This window comes from Oncorhynchus mykiss, chromosome 2, assembly GCF_013265735.2.
Source record: "Oncorhynchus mykiss isolate Arlee chromosome 2, USDA_OmykA_1.1, whole genome shotgun sequence".
In the NCBI taxonomy this organism is placed as follows: Eukaryota; Metazoa; Chordata; class Actinopteri; order Salmoniformes; family Salmonidae; genus Oncorhynchus; species Oncorhynchus mykiss.
In genome coordinates, this window is record NC_048566.1 from 90,359,962 (window position 1) to 90,374,961 (window position 15,000).

The 15,000-nt window shown below is 43.8% G+C and overlaps 1 protein-coding gene across 2 annotated transcripts in view; it reads right to left on the reverse strand.

The window, feature by feature from the left end:
* The window catches only part of met (MET proto-oncogene, receptor tyrosine kinase), an 89,005-nt gene that overhangs the window by 21,819 nt on the left and 52,186 nt on the right, over window positions 1–15,000 (reverse strand). For both annotated transcript variants that reach the window (XM_036958810.1, XM_036958804.1), the window contains exons 11-12: window positions 4,418–4,636; window positions 1,272–1,421 (exon numbers count right to left, since the gene is read on the reverse strand). In XM_036958810.1, coding sequence (XP_036814705.1) covers window positions 1,272–1,421; window positions 4,418–4,636 — 369 coding nt within the window. The remainder of the gene's footprint in view (window positions 1–1,271; window positions 1,422–4,417; window positions 4,637–15,000) is intronic.

Consider the following 15,000-nt stretch of genomic DNA (forward strand, 5'->3'; position numbering starts at 1 on the left):
GCTGCCAAACATACCCTTGTAAAACTGACCATCCTACCAATCCTCGACTTTGGCGATGTCATTTACAAAATAGCCTCCAATACCCTACACAACAAATTGGATGCAGTCTATCACAGTGCAATCCGTTTTGTCACCAAAGCCCCATATACTACCCACCATTGCGACCTGTACGATCTCGTTGGCTGGCCCTCGCTTCATACTCGTCGCCAAACCCACTGGCTCCATGTCATCTACAAGACCCTGCTAGGTAAAGTCCCCCCTTATCTCAGCTCGCTGGTCACCATAGCATCTCCCACCTGTAGCACACGCTCCAGCAGGTATATCTCTCTAGTCACCCCCAAAACCAATTATTTCTTTGGCCGCCTCTCCTTCCAGTTCTCTAATGCCAATGACTGGAACGAACTACAAAAATCTCTGAAACTGGAAACACTTATCTCCCTCACTAGCTTTAAGCACCAACTGTCAGAGCAGCTCACAGATTACTGCACCTGTACATAGCCCACCTATCATTTAGCCCAAACAACTACCTCTTTCCCTACTGTATTTAATTTATTTATTTATTTTGCTCCTTTGCATCCCATTATTTTTATTTCTACTTTGCACATTCTTCCATTGCAAATCTACCATTCCAGTGTTTTACTTGCTATATTGTATTTACTTTGCCACCATGGCCTTTTTTTGCCTTTACCTCCCTTCTTACCTCATTTGCTCACATCGTATATAGACTTGTTTATACTATATTATTGACTGTATGTTTGTTTTACTCCATGTGTAACTCTGTGTCGTTGTATCTGTCGAACTGCTTTGCTTTATCTTGGCCAGGTCACAATTGTAAATCAGAACTTGTTCTCAACTTGGTTAAATAAAGGATCATTTTTATTTATTTATTTATTTATTTTTATTTATTTAAATAAACACACAGAGCCCTCTGTATGGATGCAGTGGCAGCCCAACAAGGCCTTTATTGAGCTGTGGAGTGGGCCTGCTAGACTGGGGGTCTATAGCTGTCTGTAGTGGTCTCTGTAGATAAGGGGCTGTCTCAAGTGAAGTGGAGAGCTCAGAAAGCCAAGGGAAGGTAGGGTGGTCTCATCCATGTCTAACTAGGGGTGATGAGGGGACTCAGTGGGAAGTTCATGGAGCGAGTTTGGAAGTGTTGATTGAACGTTTGGTTGGAAGGGAGTGTGTGTTTTTGTGTCAGTGTCTGTGTCTGTGTATGTGTGTTTCTCTCTCTCTCTTTTTTTCTCTCTCTCTCTCTCTGTCTGTGTCCTCACCTCCACCTCCAATTCATTGGTTGCGTCCCGTAGCTCCATGGGGACAGTACACTCCAGAGTGTTCCCCACCACAGTCACGCTCTCACAGGTTCTGTTAGACACCTTCAGCACCTCCCCCTTCATCGCCTCCACATCCACACGGCCTGGCACCTGGAGAGGGAGAAAGGGAGAGAGGGAGAGAGGGAGAGATGGATAGAGGGAGAGATGGATAGAGGGAGAGATAGAGAGATAGGGAGAGATAGAGAGATAGGGAGAGATGGAGAGATAGGGAGAGATGGAGAGATATTGAGAGAGGGAGAGAGGGAGAGACGGAGAGATAGGGAGAGGGAGAGATGGAGAGATGGGGAGAGATGCAGAGATAGGGAGAGATGGAGAGATAGGGAGAGATGGAGAGAGGGAGAGATGGAGAGATGGAGAGAGGGAGAGACGGAGAGATAGGGAGAGATGGAGAGATGGAGAGAGGGAGAGACGGAGAGATAGGGAGAAATGGAGAGATAGGGAGAGATGGAGAGAGGGAGAGATGGAGAGATGGAGAGAGGGAGAGATGGATAGAGGGAGAGATGGATAGAGGGAGAGATGGAGAGATGGAGAGATGGGGAGAGATGGAGAGATAGGGAGAGATGGAGAGATAGGGAGAGATGGAGAGAGGGAGAGAGGGAGAGATGGAGAGAGGGAGAGACGGAGAGATAGGGAGAGACGGAGAGATATGGAGAGATAGGGAGAGATGGAGAGATATGGAGAGAGGGAGAGATGGAGAGATAGAGAGATAGGGAGAGATAGAGAGATAGGGAGAGATGGAGAGATAGGGAGAGATGGAGAGATATTGAGAGAGGGAGAGAGGGAGAGACGGAGAGATAGGGAGAGGGAGAGATGGAGAGATGGGGAGAGATGCAGAGATAGGGAGAGATGGAGAGATAGGGAGAGATGGAGAGAGGGAGAGATGGAGAGATGGAGAGAGGGAGAGACGGAGAGATAGGGAGAGATGGAGAGATGGAGAGAGGGAGAGACGGAGAGATAGGGAGAAATGGAGAGATAGGGAGAGATGGAGAGAGGGAGAGATGGAGAGATGGAGAGAGGGAGAGATGGATAGAGGGAGAGATGGATAGAGGGAGAGATGGAGAGATGGAGAGATGGGGAGAGATGGAGAGATAGGGAGAGATGGAGAGATAGGGAGAGATGGAGAGAGGGAGAGAGGGAGAGATGGAGAGAGGGAGAGACGGAGAGATAGGGAGAGACGGAGAGATATGGAGAGATAGGGAGAGATGGAGAGATATGGAGAGAGGGAGAGATGGAGAGAGGGAGAGAGGGAGAGATAGGGAGTGAAGGAGAGAGGGAGAGAGGGAGAGATGGAGAGAGGGAGAGATGTAGAGATATGGAGAGAGGGAGATAGGGAGAGGGATCATATGCACATGCAGTACTACATCATCCTCAGTGAGTCCTTCAGTATCCACTCAAAGACATGCATGCTGGGAGTGGAAGTGACTGAGGCATTGGTTGTGGTGTCATTACTGTTCTCGTGAGCCCACCGCCCTGAACAGAGACAAAAGTAGAGACAAAAAAAGACTGTGCATCTACATACACACTAACTAACCCTTTGTCCCCGAGGGCTCTTCTTGACAGGAAGAGAGGATTTATAGAGAATTAATCTCACTTTCACACAGACTGCCTTGGCTACTCCCCCCCCCCCCCCCCCCCCCCCCCACACACACACACACACACACAGCTCGGGTGCTGCTCACTCTGCCTGGCTGTGCTGTATGAGCGTAGCAGAAGGCCATAAAGAGAAGGATCATTCTTCGCGTGACATCCTGGGATTTTCAGATTTGACACAGGGCCACACCTGTTCCTAAACCACACTACAGTACACGTCAACTAATGCAGTGCATGTGAACACACACGCACACATACGCACATACCAGGGCCACTAAGACAAGAACAAACTCTAACGTCTACAGTATTTGAACACATACAAAGCATACTGAATAATACGTACAATACAAATCTGTCATCTGATGTCTGTACCCTGAGGTTGTAACATATTTAATACTTGGGTATGGAACATTGAAAGTACCATGTCTCATAGAGAATAACTATTAAAAATTCTGCCACTCCTATCCAAAAGAACAGTCTGTGTGGTGCTAATCTGGGTTGAGATGCTTGTTAACCTCTCATGAAGCGATCTGCAGTGATACACCAGCCAAGACTAATAACGTTATCAGGAGCCTGACCAGCGGCCTTTTTGGGGCAAAGATATCAGATGGCCCCAAATGTAGCCTGTAACAGTGTAACCCAGGGCGATGTGTGTCCCCTGGGTAATGGGGCTCATGGGGGCTTGTCTGGGATGGGGAAGGTGATTGGTGGGGGGTGGGAGGCAACTGAGAGAGGGGAGGAGGGAGGAGGATTAGACTATTGGGCCAAGGCCATGCCTGGGAAAAAAAGCCGACCAAGGATCCTGTGCGACCCGCTCCGCACAGCTGCCACTAACCATAGGGCCTCCTTTTTTTTCATTGTTTGAAAAAAGTTTTTTCTACCCAGAGAAATGGGGTTGCATGTTCAAAACCCGCCATTAATATGTCAAGGGCTTTGACCTCGGGAACTTGGAACAATGTGGTGAGTTGGAGAGAATACTTGGAGAAGAGGAGAGGGGCCAGAGGAGTGAGGGAGGGAATTGTGGGGGATGGGCGATGGGAAACGGACTCCTTTTCCTGTTTTGTTTCAGTATTGTTTCCTTCAAACCTCAGACAGCGAGGATGAGTCAGCTCACGGCCTCGAGGTGAGCCGGAGAGCAAGGTGTCGTTAACTCCAATCAGAGTTCAATCCCATTTGAATTTAGCCAATTCAGGCGATCAACAGACACTGTTCCAGAATAGAAACTCTAAGTGCCATTTGTTTAAAATTAGGATTTTTCCAATGCATGAATCAAAATTCAGTTCAGTTTCTGAATGGATGCATTGGTAACTGAACTGACCCCAACCCTAGACATCACTAAAATGAAGAGGTGGTGGTGGGGAGAGGGGTGAGGGGGAATGTCTCACCTTAATATTATCAGTAAATTCCAGTTATATTCAGCCAATTCAGGAGGTCAGTTGAGACCCAGATAGAGAACAGAAAAGTGACATTTATTTCAATGATCTGACATGTCTCACCTTAATCTCCAGAATGCTCTTGTTGCCCTTTGATGTGACGGTGGGTCTCTGAAAGTCCTCGAAGCGAGGGTCCTCTACATACAGCAGGTCAAACTGGGGCGTGGAGAAATCATCCAGGACGAACGCCACCTTAGTGACCACAGGAGTCTGCAGACCCAGGTCCTTCAGGGACGGGGTGGTACACAGGATGGCCAGCCTGTCCTCACCCTTGATGCAGTTCTGGAGGGAGAACACTCACACAGCATAAGTAACATGCACGCGTACACACACACACACACGCACGCACGCACGCACGCACACACACACACACACACACACACCACAAGTTAAGAGAAACACTCTTAAAAAAGCCTATAGCGTTTACCCTGCTGTCACATAACAAGTACACATACTAATCCTTCACATGGCAGATGCTTTCATCCCAGGGCATATTACACTCTTTCTAGTTGTACAAACTATCCATTACAGCTCCATATCTACAGCTGCTGTGGGGTTTAAGTGCCTTGCTCCGGGGCACAACAGCAGTGTGTTTATACCACCCTGGATTATAACCAAAATGCCTCCCATCACTAAGACCTATTAATCGCCCAATTGAGAGCCACATAAGAGAAAGAGTCTCTTTTCACCTTTTATTTAATTTTTTATATCCGCACCTGCTCAGAGACAATGGATGTGTGTATGTAATATCTTCTTATACATAAGAGAAAGACACCTTATATTCCTCTACATAAAGGTTGTGATGGTGCACTATTCAAATTATTCCACCCTCTGGCCTCCGATTCCAAACAGACGCATTGACACCAAGTGTGTTTGAAAGTTGCTCTGTTTCTCTGTTTACATTGCTTACAATCAATAAGGGGACGAGGATTTGTGAAGAGCGATGAAAGCTGTGTTGACATGTCATTCTGTCAGATAGTTGTTTCCATTTGAAATGCTCAAAGACCATGAATCTGGTCCAGTTCCTATTTCTACACCAATGCTGCAGGTATGTCGTTCTGTTTCCACATCTCTACAATATCATTATTTATAAATATGAATAGTTCATCAGGCCATCTAAAAGCACAAGGTGGAAAAATTCCTTTCAATACTGCACATCAGAGATCAAGGAGGTCATAATAAGGCACAAAAGTTATGGCAGACAGTCAAACACTGTATATACAGTGCATTCAGAAAGTATTCAGACCCCTTGACCTTTTCCACATTTTGTTACGTTATAACCTTAATCTAAAATGGATTAAATTGTTTTTCCCCCCTCATCAATCTACATATAATACAATACTAATGGCAAAGCAAATATCACATTTACATAAGTATTCAGACCCTTTACTCAGTACTTTGTTGAAACACCTTTGGCAGCGATAACAGCTTTGAGTCTTCTTGGGTATGACGCCAAAAGCTTGGCACACCTGTATTTGGGGAGTTTTTCCCATTCTTCTCTACAGATTCTCTCAAGCTCTGTCAGGTTGGATGGGGAGCATCGCTGCAAAACATTTTTCAAGTCTCTCCAGAGAAGTCCGGAATCTGTCTGGGCCACTCAAGGACATTCAGAGACTCCTGAAGCCACTCTTGCATTTTCTTGGCTGTGTGCTTAGGGTCGTTGTCCTTCTGGCAGGCTCTCCCATCTCCACAGAGGACCTCTAGAGCCCTGTCAGAGTGACCATTGGGCTAGCTCTAGGAAGAGTCATGGTGGTTCCAAACTTCATCCATTTAAGAATGATGGAGGCCACTGTGTTGTTGGGGACATTTTTTGGTACACTTTCCTAGATCTGTGCCTCAACACAATCCTGTCTCGGAGCTCTACGGAAAATGCCTTTGACCTTATGGCTTGGTTTTTGCTCTGACACGCACTGTCAACTGTGGGACCTTATATTTACAGGTGTGTGCGTTTCCAAATCATGTCCAATCAATTGAATTACCACAGGTGGACTCCAATCAAGTTGTAGAAACATCTCAAGCATGATCAATGAAAACAGGAAGCACCTGAGCTCAATTTTAAGTCTCATAGCAAAGGGTCTGAATACTTATGTAAATAAGGTATTTCTGTTTTTATTTTTAATACATTTGCTACAATTTCAATAAATCTGGTTTTGCTTTGTCATTATGGGGTATTGTGTGTAGATTGATGAGGGAAGAAACTAATTTAATACATTTCAGAATAAGGCTATAATGTAACAAAATGTGAAAAAAAGTCAAGGGGTCTGAATACTTTCCAAATGCACTGTAATTCAACCTAGCACATCCAACCCAGCTGTGAATACTCAGTGTAGTGTAGAGACATTTTCATTCCATTTCTAACTGTGAGGGTGAATCTTGGCCAGCCTACTCATGAGAGTTCAACCAGTGTGTGATTTTGAAAAGGCCGGATCAGGTCCATCATTCCTGTACCTTTCCATTTCCATTCCTGTAATTTCTCCATTTGTGTGTTCATTTTACTGCACTGGGATAAATCAGCATCACACAGAGTGTTTCTTGGTAGCCTTAAACAAGTCTACTTTGAAACAAAAGTATACACCTTTTTTTTTACACATGGTTAGAGGCTTACAAAAAGAAGACGTCAGATACAGAGTTGAAATGTATTCAATTTTGAGTTTGCATACCAATATAACACTTTATCACAGAAGACTGAAATGTAATGACCCCATTTGACATAGAAACAACAGTTTTTCTGTGTTTAAAAAAAAGAAAGTTTATTCATAATGAAATTATGAAAAATATGAATAAAGGGAAAGGAAAAGGGGGATACCTAGTCAGTTGTATAGGGAAAGGGGGATACCTAGTCAGTTGTATAGGGAAAGGGGGATACCTAGTCAGTTGTATAGGGAAAGGGGGGATACCTAGTCAGTTGTATAGGGAAAGGGGGATACCTAGTCAGTTGTATAGGGAAAGGGGGATACCTAGTCAGTTGTATAGGGAAAGGGGGGATACCTAGTCAGTTGTATAGGGAAGGGGGGATACCTAGTCAGTTGTATAGGGAAAGGGGGATACCTAGTCAGTTGTATAGGGAAAGGGGGGATACCTAGTCAGTTGTATAGGGAAGGGGGGATACCTAGTCAGTTGTATAGGGAAAGGGGGATACCTAGTCAGTTGTATAGGGAAAGGGGGATACCTAGTCAGTTGTATAGGGAAAGGGGGATACCTAGTCAGTTGTATAGGGAAAGGGGGATACCTAGTCAGTTGTATAGGGAAAGGGGGATACCTAGTCAGTTGTATAGGGAAAGGGGGATACCTAGTCAGTTGTGTAGGGAAAGGGGGATACCTAGTCAGTTGTATAGGGAAAGGGGGATACCTAGTCAGTTGTGTAGGGAAAGGGGGACACCTAGTCAGTTGTATAGGGAAAGGGGGATACCTAGTCAGTTGTACAACTGAATGCATTCAACTGAAATGTGTCTTCTGCATTTAACCCAACCCCTTTGAATAATAACATTCAGCCCATAAGGCCACCAGGTCATTTGACTGCAGGAAAGGGCTTCCTATAATGGATGGCACAGCACACAAACACAGTGAATCACTTTCCCGGTCATGTAACCTCCTTCTTTTTTCTAGTTTGACACGTTTCTCCTGCCTGTCACATGTGGCTGGCCATGGCTTTTCTTTCCTCTAACACAACTCGTGTGGAGAGTCACTGGCTCAGATTTCTGCTACGCTTGTAATTTCTGGCTGCTCGAGTCTAACTGGAGATGGAGGAAGTGGTGCTGAATGTGGTTAGTAGCCCGGAGGAGATGAGGATGGGTACTAGATTCTGGAGTCGCGGGCCCCCATGCTTCCTATATACAGCAATCTGGTGTTCCTTGTGGAACTGTGTGTGTTTTTAATAAAGGACTCCTGAAAGTGCACCGGCAGCTGATTCACCGTAGCCTCCAGTCCACACAGCTGTGGGGTGGACAAAACCAGTTCAACTCTGCCCAAAGTAGACAGCCAAGTGTAAATGTTTGCAGTGTGGTTAGGGGCCATTGATATTGTATATTTACCTAGATGGCCCACTAAAGCAAACATGTCCTAGAATAATGGAATAAATCTTTACTATGGAAAGCTTGACATATGTCTTAATATTCCAAAAAACCTGTGTTCGACAGTAACTGGGACGAATGGCTATCATTCACAAACCAGTAAGACCTGATTAACTAATAATATCTTGTTAACAATAAAATATGAAACAAAGATAAATTACGTATGATATTGCCAACTACTTTAACGATTTTTTCATTGGCAAGATTAGCAAATTTAGGCATGACATGCCAGCAACAAATGCTGACACTACACATCCAAGTATATCTGACCAAATTATTGAAAAACAAGCATTGTAATTTTGAATTCTGTAAAGTGAGTGTGGAAGACGTGAATTTTTTGTTGGTGTTGTCTATCAACAATGAGAAGCCACTGGGGTTTGACAACTTGGATGGAAAATTACTGAGGATAATAAATTACGATATTGCCACTCCTATTTGCCATATCTTCAAGTTAAGCCTACTAGAAAGTGTGTGACCTCAGGCCTGAAGGGAAGCAATAGTAATAAATAGGAAAGTCCTCTTTACTGGCTCAAATAGCCAACCAATCAGCCTGTTACCAAACCTTAGTAAACTTTTGGAAAAAATGGTGTTTGACCAGATACAATGCTATTTTACAGTAAACAAATTGACAACAGACTTTCAGCACGCTTATAGGGAAGGACAATCAACAAGCACAGCACTTACACAAATGATTGGCTGAAAGAAATTGATAAATAAAAAGATTGGGGGGCTGTTTTGTTAGACTTCAGTGCGGCTTTTGACATTATCGATCATAGTCCGCTGCTGGAAAAATGCATGTGTTATGGCTTTACACCCCCTGCCATATTGTGGATGAAGAGTTACTTGTCTAACAGAAAATAGAAGGTGTTCTTCAATGGAAGCCTCTACAACAGAATCCAGGTAGAATCAGGAATTCCCCAGGGCAGCTGTCTAGGCCCCTTACTTTTTTCAATCTTTACTAATGACATAAGTAAAGCCAGTGTGTCTATGTACGCGGATGACTCAACACTATACACATCAGCTATTACAGCAACTGAAATCACTGCAAAACTTAACAAAGAGCTGCAGTTAGTTACAGAATGGGTGGCAAGGAATAAATTAGTCCTAAATATTTATAAAACCAAAAGCATTTTATTTTGGACAAATCATTCACTAAACCCTAAACCTCAATGAAATATTGTAACTAATAATGTGGAAATTGAGCAAGTAGAGGTGACTAAACTACTTGGAGTAACCCTGGATTGTAAACTATCATGGTCAAAACATATTGATACAATATTAGCTAAGATGGGTAGAAGTCTGTCCATAATAAAGCACTGCTCTGCCTCCTTAACAGCACTATCAATAAGATTGGTCCTACAGGCCGTGTTGTCAGGTGCCATGAAGAAGGACTTAGAAAAAATGCAATTGTCTCAGAGCAGGGCAACACGGCTGGCCCTTGGCTGTACACAGAGAACTAACACTAATAGTATGCATGTCAATTTCTCCTGGCTCTAAGTGGAGGAGAGATTGACTTCATCACTACTTATATTTGTGAGAGGTATTGACATGTTGAATGCACCGAGCTGTCTGTTTGAACTACTGGCCCACAGCTTGGACACCCATGCATACCCTCACAAGACATGCCACCAGAGGCCTCTTCACAGTCCCCAAGTCCAGAACAGACTATGGGATGCGGACGGTATCACATAGAGCCATGACTACGTGGAACTCTATTCCACATCAAGTAACTGAAGCAAGCAGTAAAATTTGATTTAAAAAAAAAACAGATACAAATACACCTTATGGAACAGCAGGGACTGTAAAGCAGCAACACAAACATAGGCACAGACACATGCATACGCACACGATAGCATACGCACTATACACATACATACACATGGATTCTGTGTTGTATATATAGTTGAAGTCGGAAGTTTACATACACTTATGTTGGAGTCATTAAAACTTGTTTTTCAACCCCTCCACAAAGTTATTTTAAACAAACTATAGTTTTGGCAAGAAGGTGAGGACATCTACTTTGTGCATGGCACAAACAATTGTTTATAGCTTGGAAAATTACAGAAAATTATGTCATGGCTTTAGAAGCTTCTGATAGGCTAATTGACATAATTTGAGTCAATTGGAGGTGTACCTGTGGATGTATTTCAAGGCCTACCTTCAAACTCAGTGCCTCTGCTTGACATCATGGGAAAATCAAAAGAAATCAGCCAATACCTCAGAAATAAAATTGTAGACCTCCACAAGTCTGGTTCATCCTTGGGAGCCATTTCCAAATGCCTGAAGGTACCACATTCATCTGTACAAACAATAGTATGCAAGTATAAACACCTCCTAGAGATGAACGTGCTTTGGTGTGAAAAGTGAATATCAATTCCAGAACAACAGCAAAGGACCTTGTGAAGATGCTGGAGGAAACAGGTACAAAAGTATCTATATTCACAGTAAAACGAGTCCTTTATCGACATAACCTGAAAGGCCGCTCAGCAAGGAAGAAGCCACTGCTCCAAAACCGCCATAAAAAAGCCTGACTAAGGTTTGCAACTGCACATGGGGACAAAGATTGTACTTTCTGGAGAAATGTCCCCTGGTTTGATGAAACAAAAACAGAACTGTTTGGCCATAATGACCATTGTTATGTTTGGAGGAAAAAGGGGGAGGCTTGCAAGCCGAAGAACACCATCCCAACCGTGAAGCACGGGGGTAGCAGCATCATGTTGTGGTGGTTCTTTGCTGCAGGGGGGACTGGTGCACTTCACAAAATAGATGGTATCATGAGGGAGGAAAATTACGTGGATATATTGAAGCAACATCTCAAGACATCAGTCAGGAAGTTAAAGCTTGGTTGAAAATGGGCCCACAACTTCCAAAGTTGTGGCAAAATGGCTTAAGGACAACAAAGTCAAGGTATTGGAGTGGCCATCACAAAGCCCTGACCACAATCCTATAGAACATTTGTGGGCAGAACTGAAAAAGCATGTGCGAGCAAGGAGGCCTTCAAACCTGACTCAGTTACACCAGCTCTGTCAGGAGGAATGGGCCAAAATTCACCCAACATATTGTGGGAAGCTTGTGGATGGCTATCTGAAACATTTGACCCAAGTTAAACAATTTAAAGGCAATGCTACCAAATACTAATTGGATGTATGTAAACTTCTGACCCACTGGGAATGTGATGAAAGAAATAAAAGCTTAAATAAATCTTTCTCTCTAATATTTTTTTGACATTTCACATTCTTAAAATAAAGTGGTGATCCTAACTGACCTTAGACAGGGTATTTTTACTAGGATTACATTTCAGGAATTGTGAAATACTGAGTTGAAATGTATTTGGCTAAGGTGTATGTAAATTTCTGACTTCAACTGTATGTTGTAGTGGAGTGGGGGCCTGAGGGCACACACTTAATCTGTTGTGAAATCTGTTGTGAATGTATTGTAATGTTTTTAAAATTATATAACTGCCTTAATTTTACTGGACCCCAAGAAGAGTAGCTATACCTACTGGATGGCATCTTCTGTTTGCTTTTATTTAATTGTTTCTGTTGTTAATCTTTATTGTTTTTGCTGTATTGTTTTGACAAGATGAACAAAATGTCCTTGAGTAAAGATATCCTACAGACAGACATCAAGCCCAAAGTACCACATGGCCCCAGAAATGACCCCAAATACATGTTTCTAGTAGTCGTTCTGCACCACAGTACCTATCCTTTCTGCTAAAACATTTTATTAGGTGGCAGGTTTTTACATTTCACTGCAGGAGTGGAATATCTATCACTGAATCAATCAATCAATAAATCAATCAATCAAATGTATTCATAAATCCTATTTTACATATGCAGTTGTCACAATGTGCATTTACAGTAACCCAGCTTGTATTTGGCTGTACTCCTCAGTAGTACAACTAAACCGTAGCCATGAACTCAGTTGTCACAATGTTAATTTACACTAACCCAGCCTGTCTTTGGTTGTACTCCCCACTAGAGGCCAACGTTTCTGGAACCTGGAAGTGTTTTAATAAACATTTCGCTGACTCGTCAATACGTTATCTCTAACTAAATTATTGAACTCAAATTCCCATGAGCATTGTTTCCTCTAACCACAGTTGCCATGAATGGAGAAGCAGGGCTAGTTTTAAGTGTTGCAGAACCTTCCTGTTAGCAGTTCAGCTCCCCTGGACGGATTTCCAAACCCGGGTCGCTATTGAGCAATATCCCAGATGGAGTGTAAAAACAAACACACACACACATACACACACTGGCCCTGCAGGCCTCGTTTACTGACATGCACACACACACACAGACGCACAGACACACACACACACTAACCTCGCAGGCCCCGCAGGCCCAGAGTCTGGTGAGTGTGTGTGCTTCTCGACAGGGAGCAACTAAACAGCCTACTAGAGGGCGCAACTAAACAGTCCTACTACAGGGAGCAACAAAACAGGCCTACAGGGAGCAACTAAACAGTCCTACTACAGGGAGCAACTAAACAGGCCTACAGGGAGCAACTAAACAGTCCTACTATAGAGAGCAACTAAACAGGCTACTAGAGGGAACAACTAAACAGGCTACTAGAGGGAACAACTAAACAGGCTACTAGAGGGAACAACTAAACAGGCTACTAGAGGGAGCAACTAAACAGGCTACTAGAGGGAACAACTAAACAGTCTACTAGAGGGAACAACTAAACAGGTTACTAGAGGGAGCAACTAAACAGGCTACTAGAGGGAACAACTAAACAGGTCTACTAGAGGGAACAACTAAACAGTCTACTAGCGGGATCAACTAAACAGGCTACTAGAGGGAACAACTAAACAGGCTACTAGAGGGAACAACTAAACAGGCTACTAGAGGGATCAACTAAACAGTCTACTAGAGGGATCAACTAAACAGGCTACTAGAGGGAGCAACTAAACAGTCTACTAGAGGGAACAACTAAACAGTCTACTAGAGGGAGCAACTAAACAGGCAACTAGAGGGATCAACTAAACAGGCTACTAGAGGGAGCAACTAAACAGGCTGCTAGAGGGAGCAACTAAACAGGCTACTAGAGGGAACAACTAAACAGGCTACTAGAGGGAGCAACTAAACAGGCAACTAGAGGGAGCAACTAAACAGGCTACTAGAGGGAGCAACTAAACAGGCAACTAGAGGGATCAACTAAACAGGCTACTAGAGGGAGCAACTAAACAGGCTACTAGAGGGAGCAACTAAACAGGCAACTAGAGGGATCAACTAAACAGGCTACTAGAGGGAGCAACTAAACAGGCTGCTAGAGGGAGCAACTAAACAGGCTACTAGAGGGAACAACTAAACAGGCAACTAGAGGGATCAACTAAACAGTCTACTAGAGGGAGCAACTAAACAGGCTGCTAGAGGGAGCAACTAAACAGGCTACTAGAGGGAACAACTAAACAGGCTACTAGAGGGAGCAACTAAACAGGCAACTAGAGGGATCAACTAAACAGGCTACTAGAGGGAGCAACTAAACAGGCTACTAGAGGGAGCAACTAAACAGGCTGCTAGAGGGAGCAACTAAACAGGCTACTAGAGGGAGCAACTAAACAGGCTGCTAGAGGGAGCAACTAAACAGGCTACTAGAGGGAGCAACTAAACAGTCTACTAGAGGGAGCAAATAAACAGTCTACTAGAGGGAGCAACTAAACAGGCTACTAGAGGGAGCAACTAAACAGGTCTACTAGAGGGAACAACTAAACAGTCTACTAGAGGGAGCAACTAAACAGGCTGCTAGAGGGATCAACTAAACAGGCTACTAGAGGGATCAACTAAACAGGTCTACTAGAGGGAACAACTAAACAGTCTACTAGAGGGAGCAACTAAACAGGCTGCTAGAGGGAGCAACTAAACAGGTCTACTAGAGGGAACAACTAAACAGGCCTACAGGGAGCAACTAAACAGTCCTACTATAGAGAGCAACTAAACAGGCTACTACAGGGAACAACTAAACAGGCTACTAGAGGGAACAACTAAACAGGCTACTAGAGGGAACAACTAAACAGGCTACTAGAGGGAGCAACTAAACAGGCTACTAGAGGGAACAACTAAACAGGCTACTAGAGGGAGCAACTAAACAGGCTACTAGAGGGAACAACTAAACAGTCTACTAGAGGGAACAACTAAACAGGCTACTAGAGGGAACAACTAAACAGGCTACTAGAGGGTAAAATTGTACCCTGGCGAGGTTAGACACATATCCTGTGAATTATGGGAAACCTCAGTCGGTCACAACTCACTATATGGCAAAGAGTCATTGTTTCATAAATGTCTCTTCTCGTTTGAGCAGTGTGGGTAGACTGTCTGAATGACCGTGGGTTGGAAGCAGAGCGGCTGTAAATAATAGGGGGTAGATATTGTGATGAAAGAGCCGGGGTGAGTATTTGGCTGTGATTATGTGTGAACCGGCAACCCAGTACTCTCAAGATGGAGACCATAGAGATGGTGGAGCCTCTATCCACAGTCCCAGAGAGAGTCAAACAAAGCTGCCTTCTAAGATACCAACTGTACAGGCTAAGGACTGGTAATAAGAAGGAAACTGTATGCTATGTTAAAGTATGTT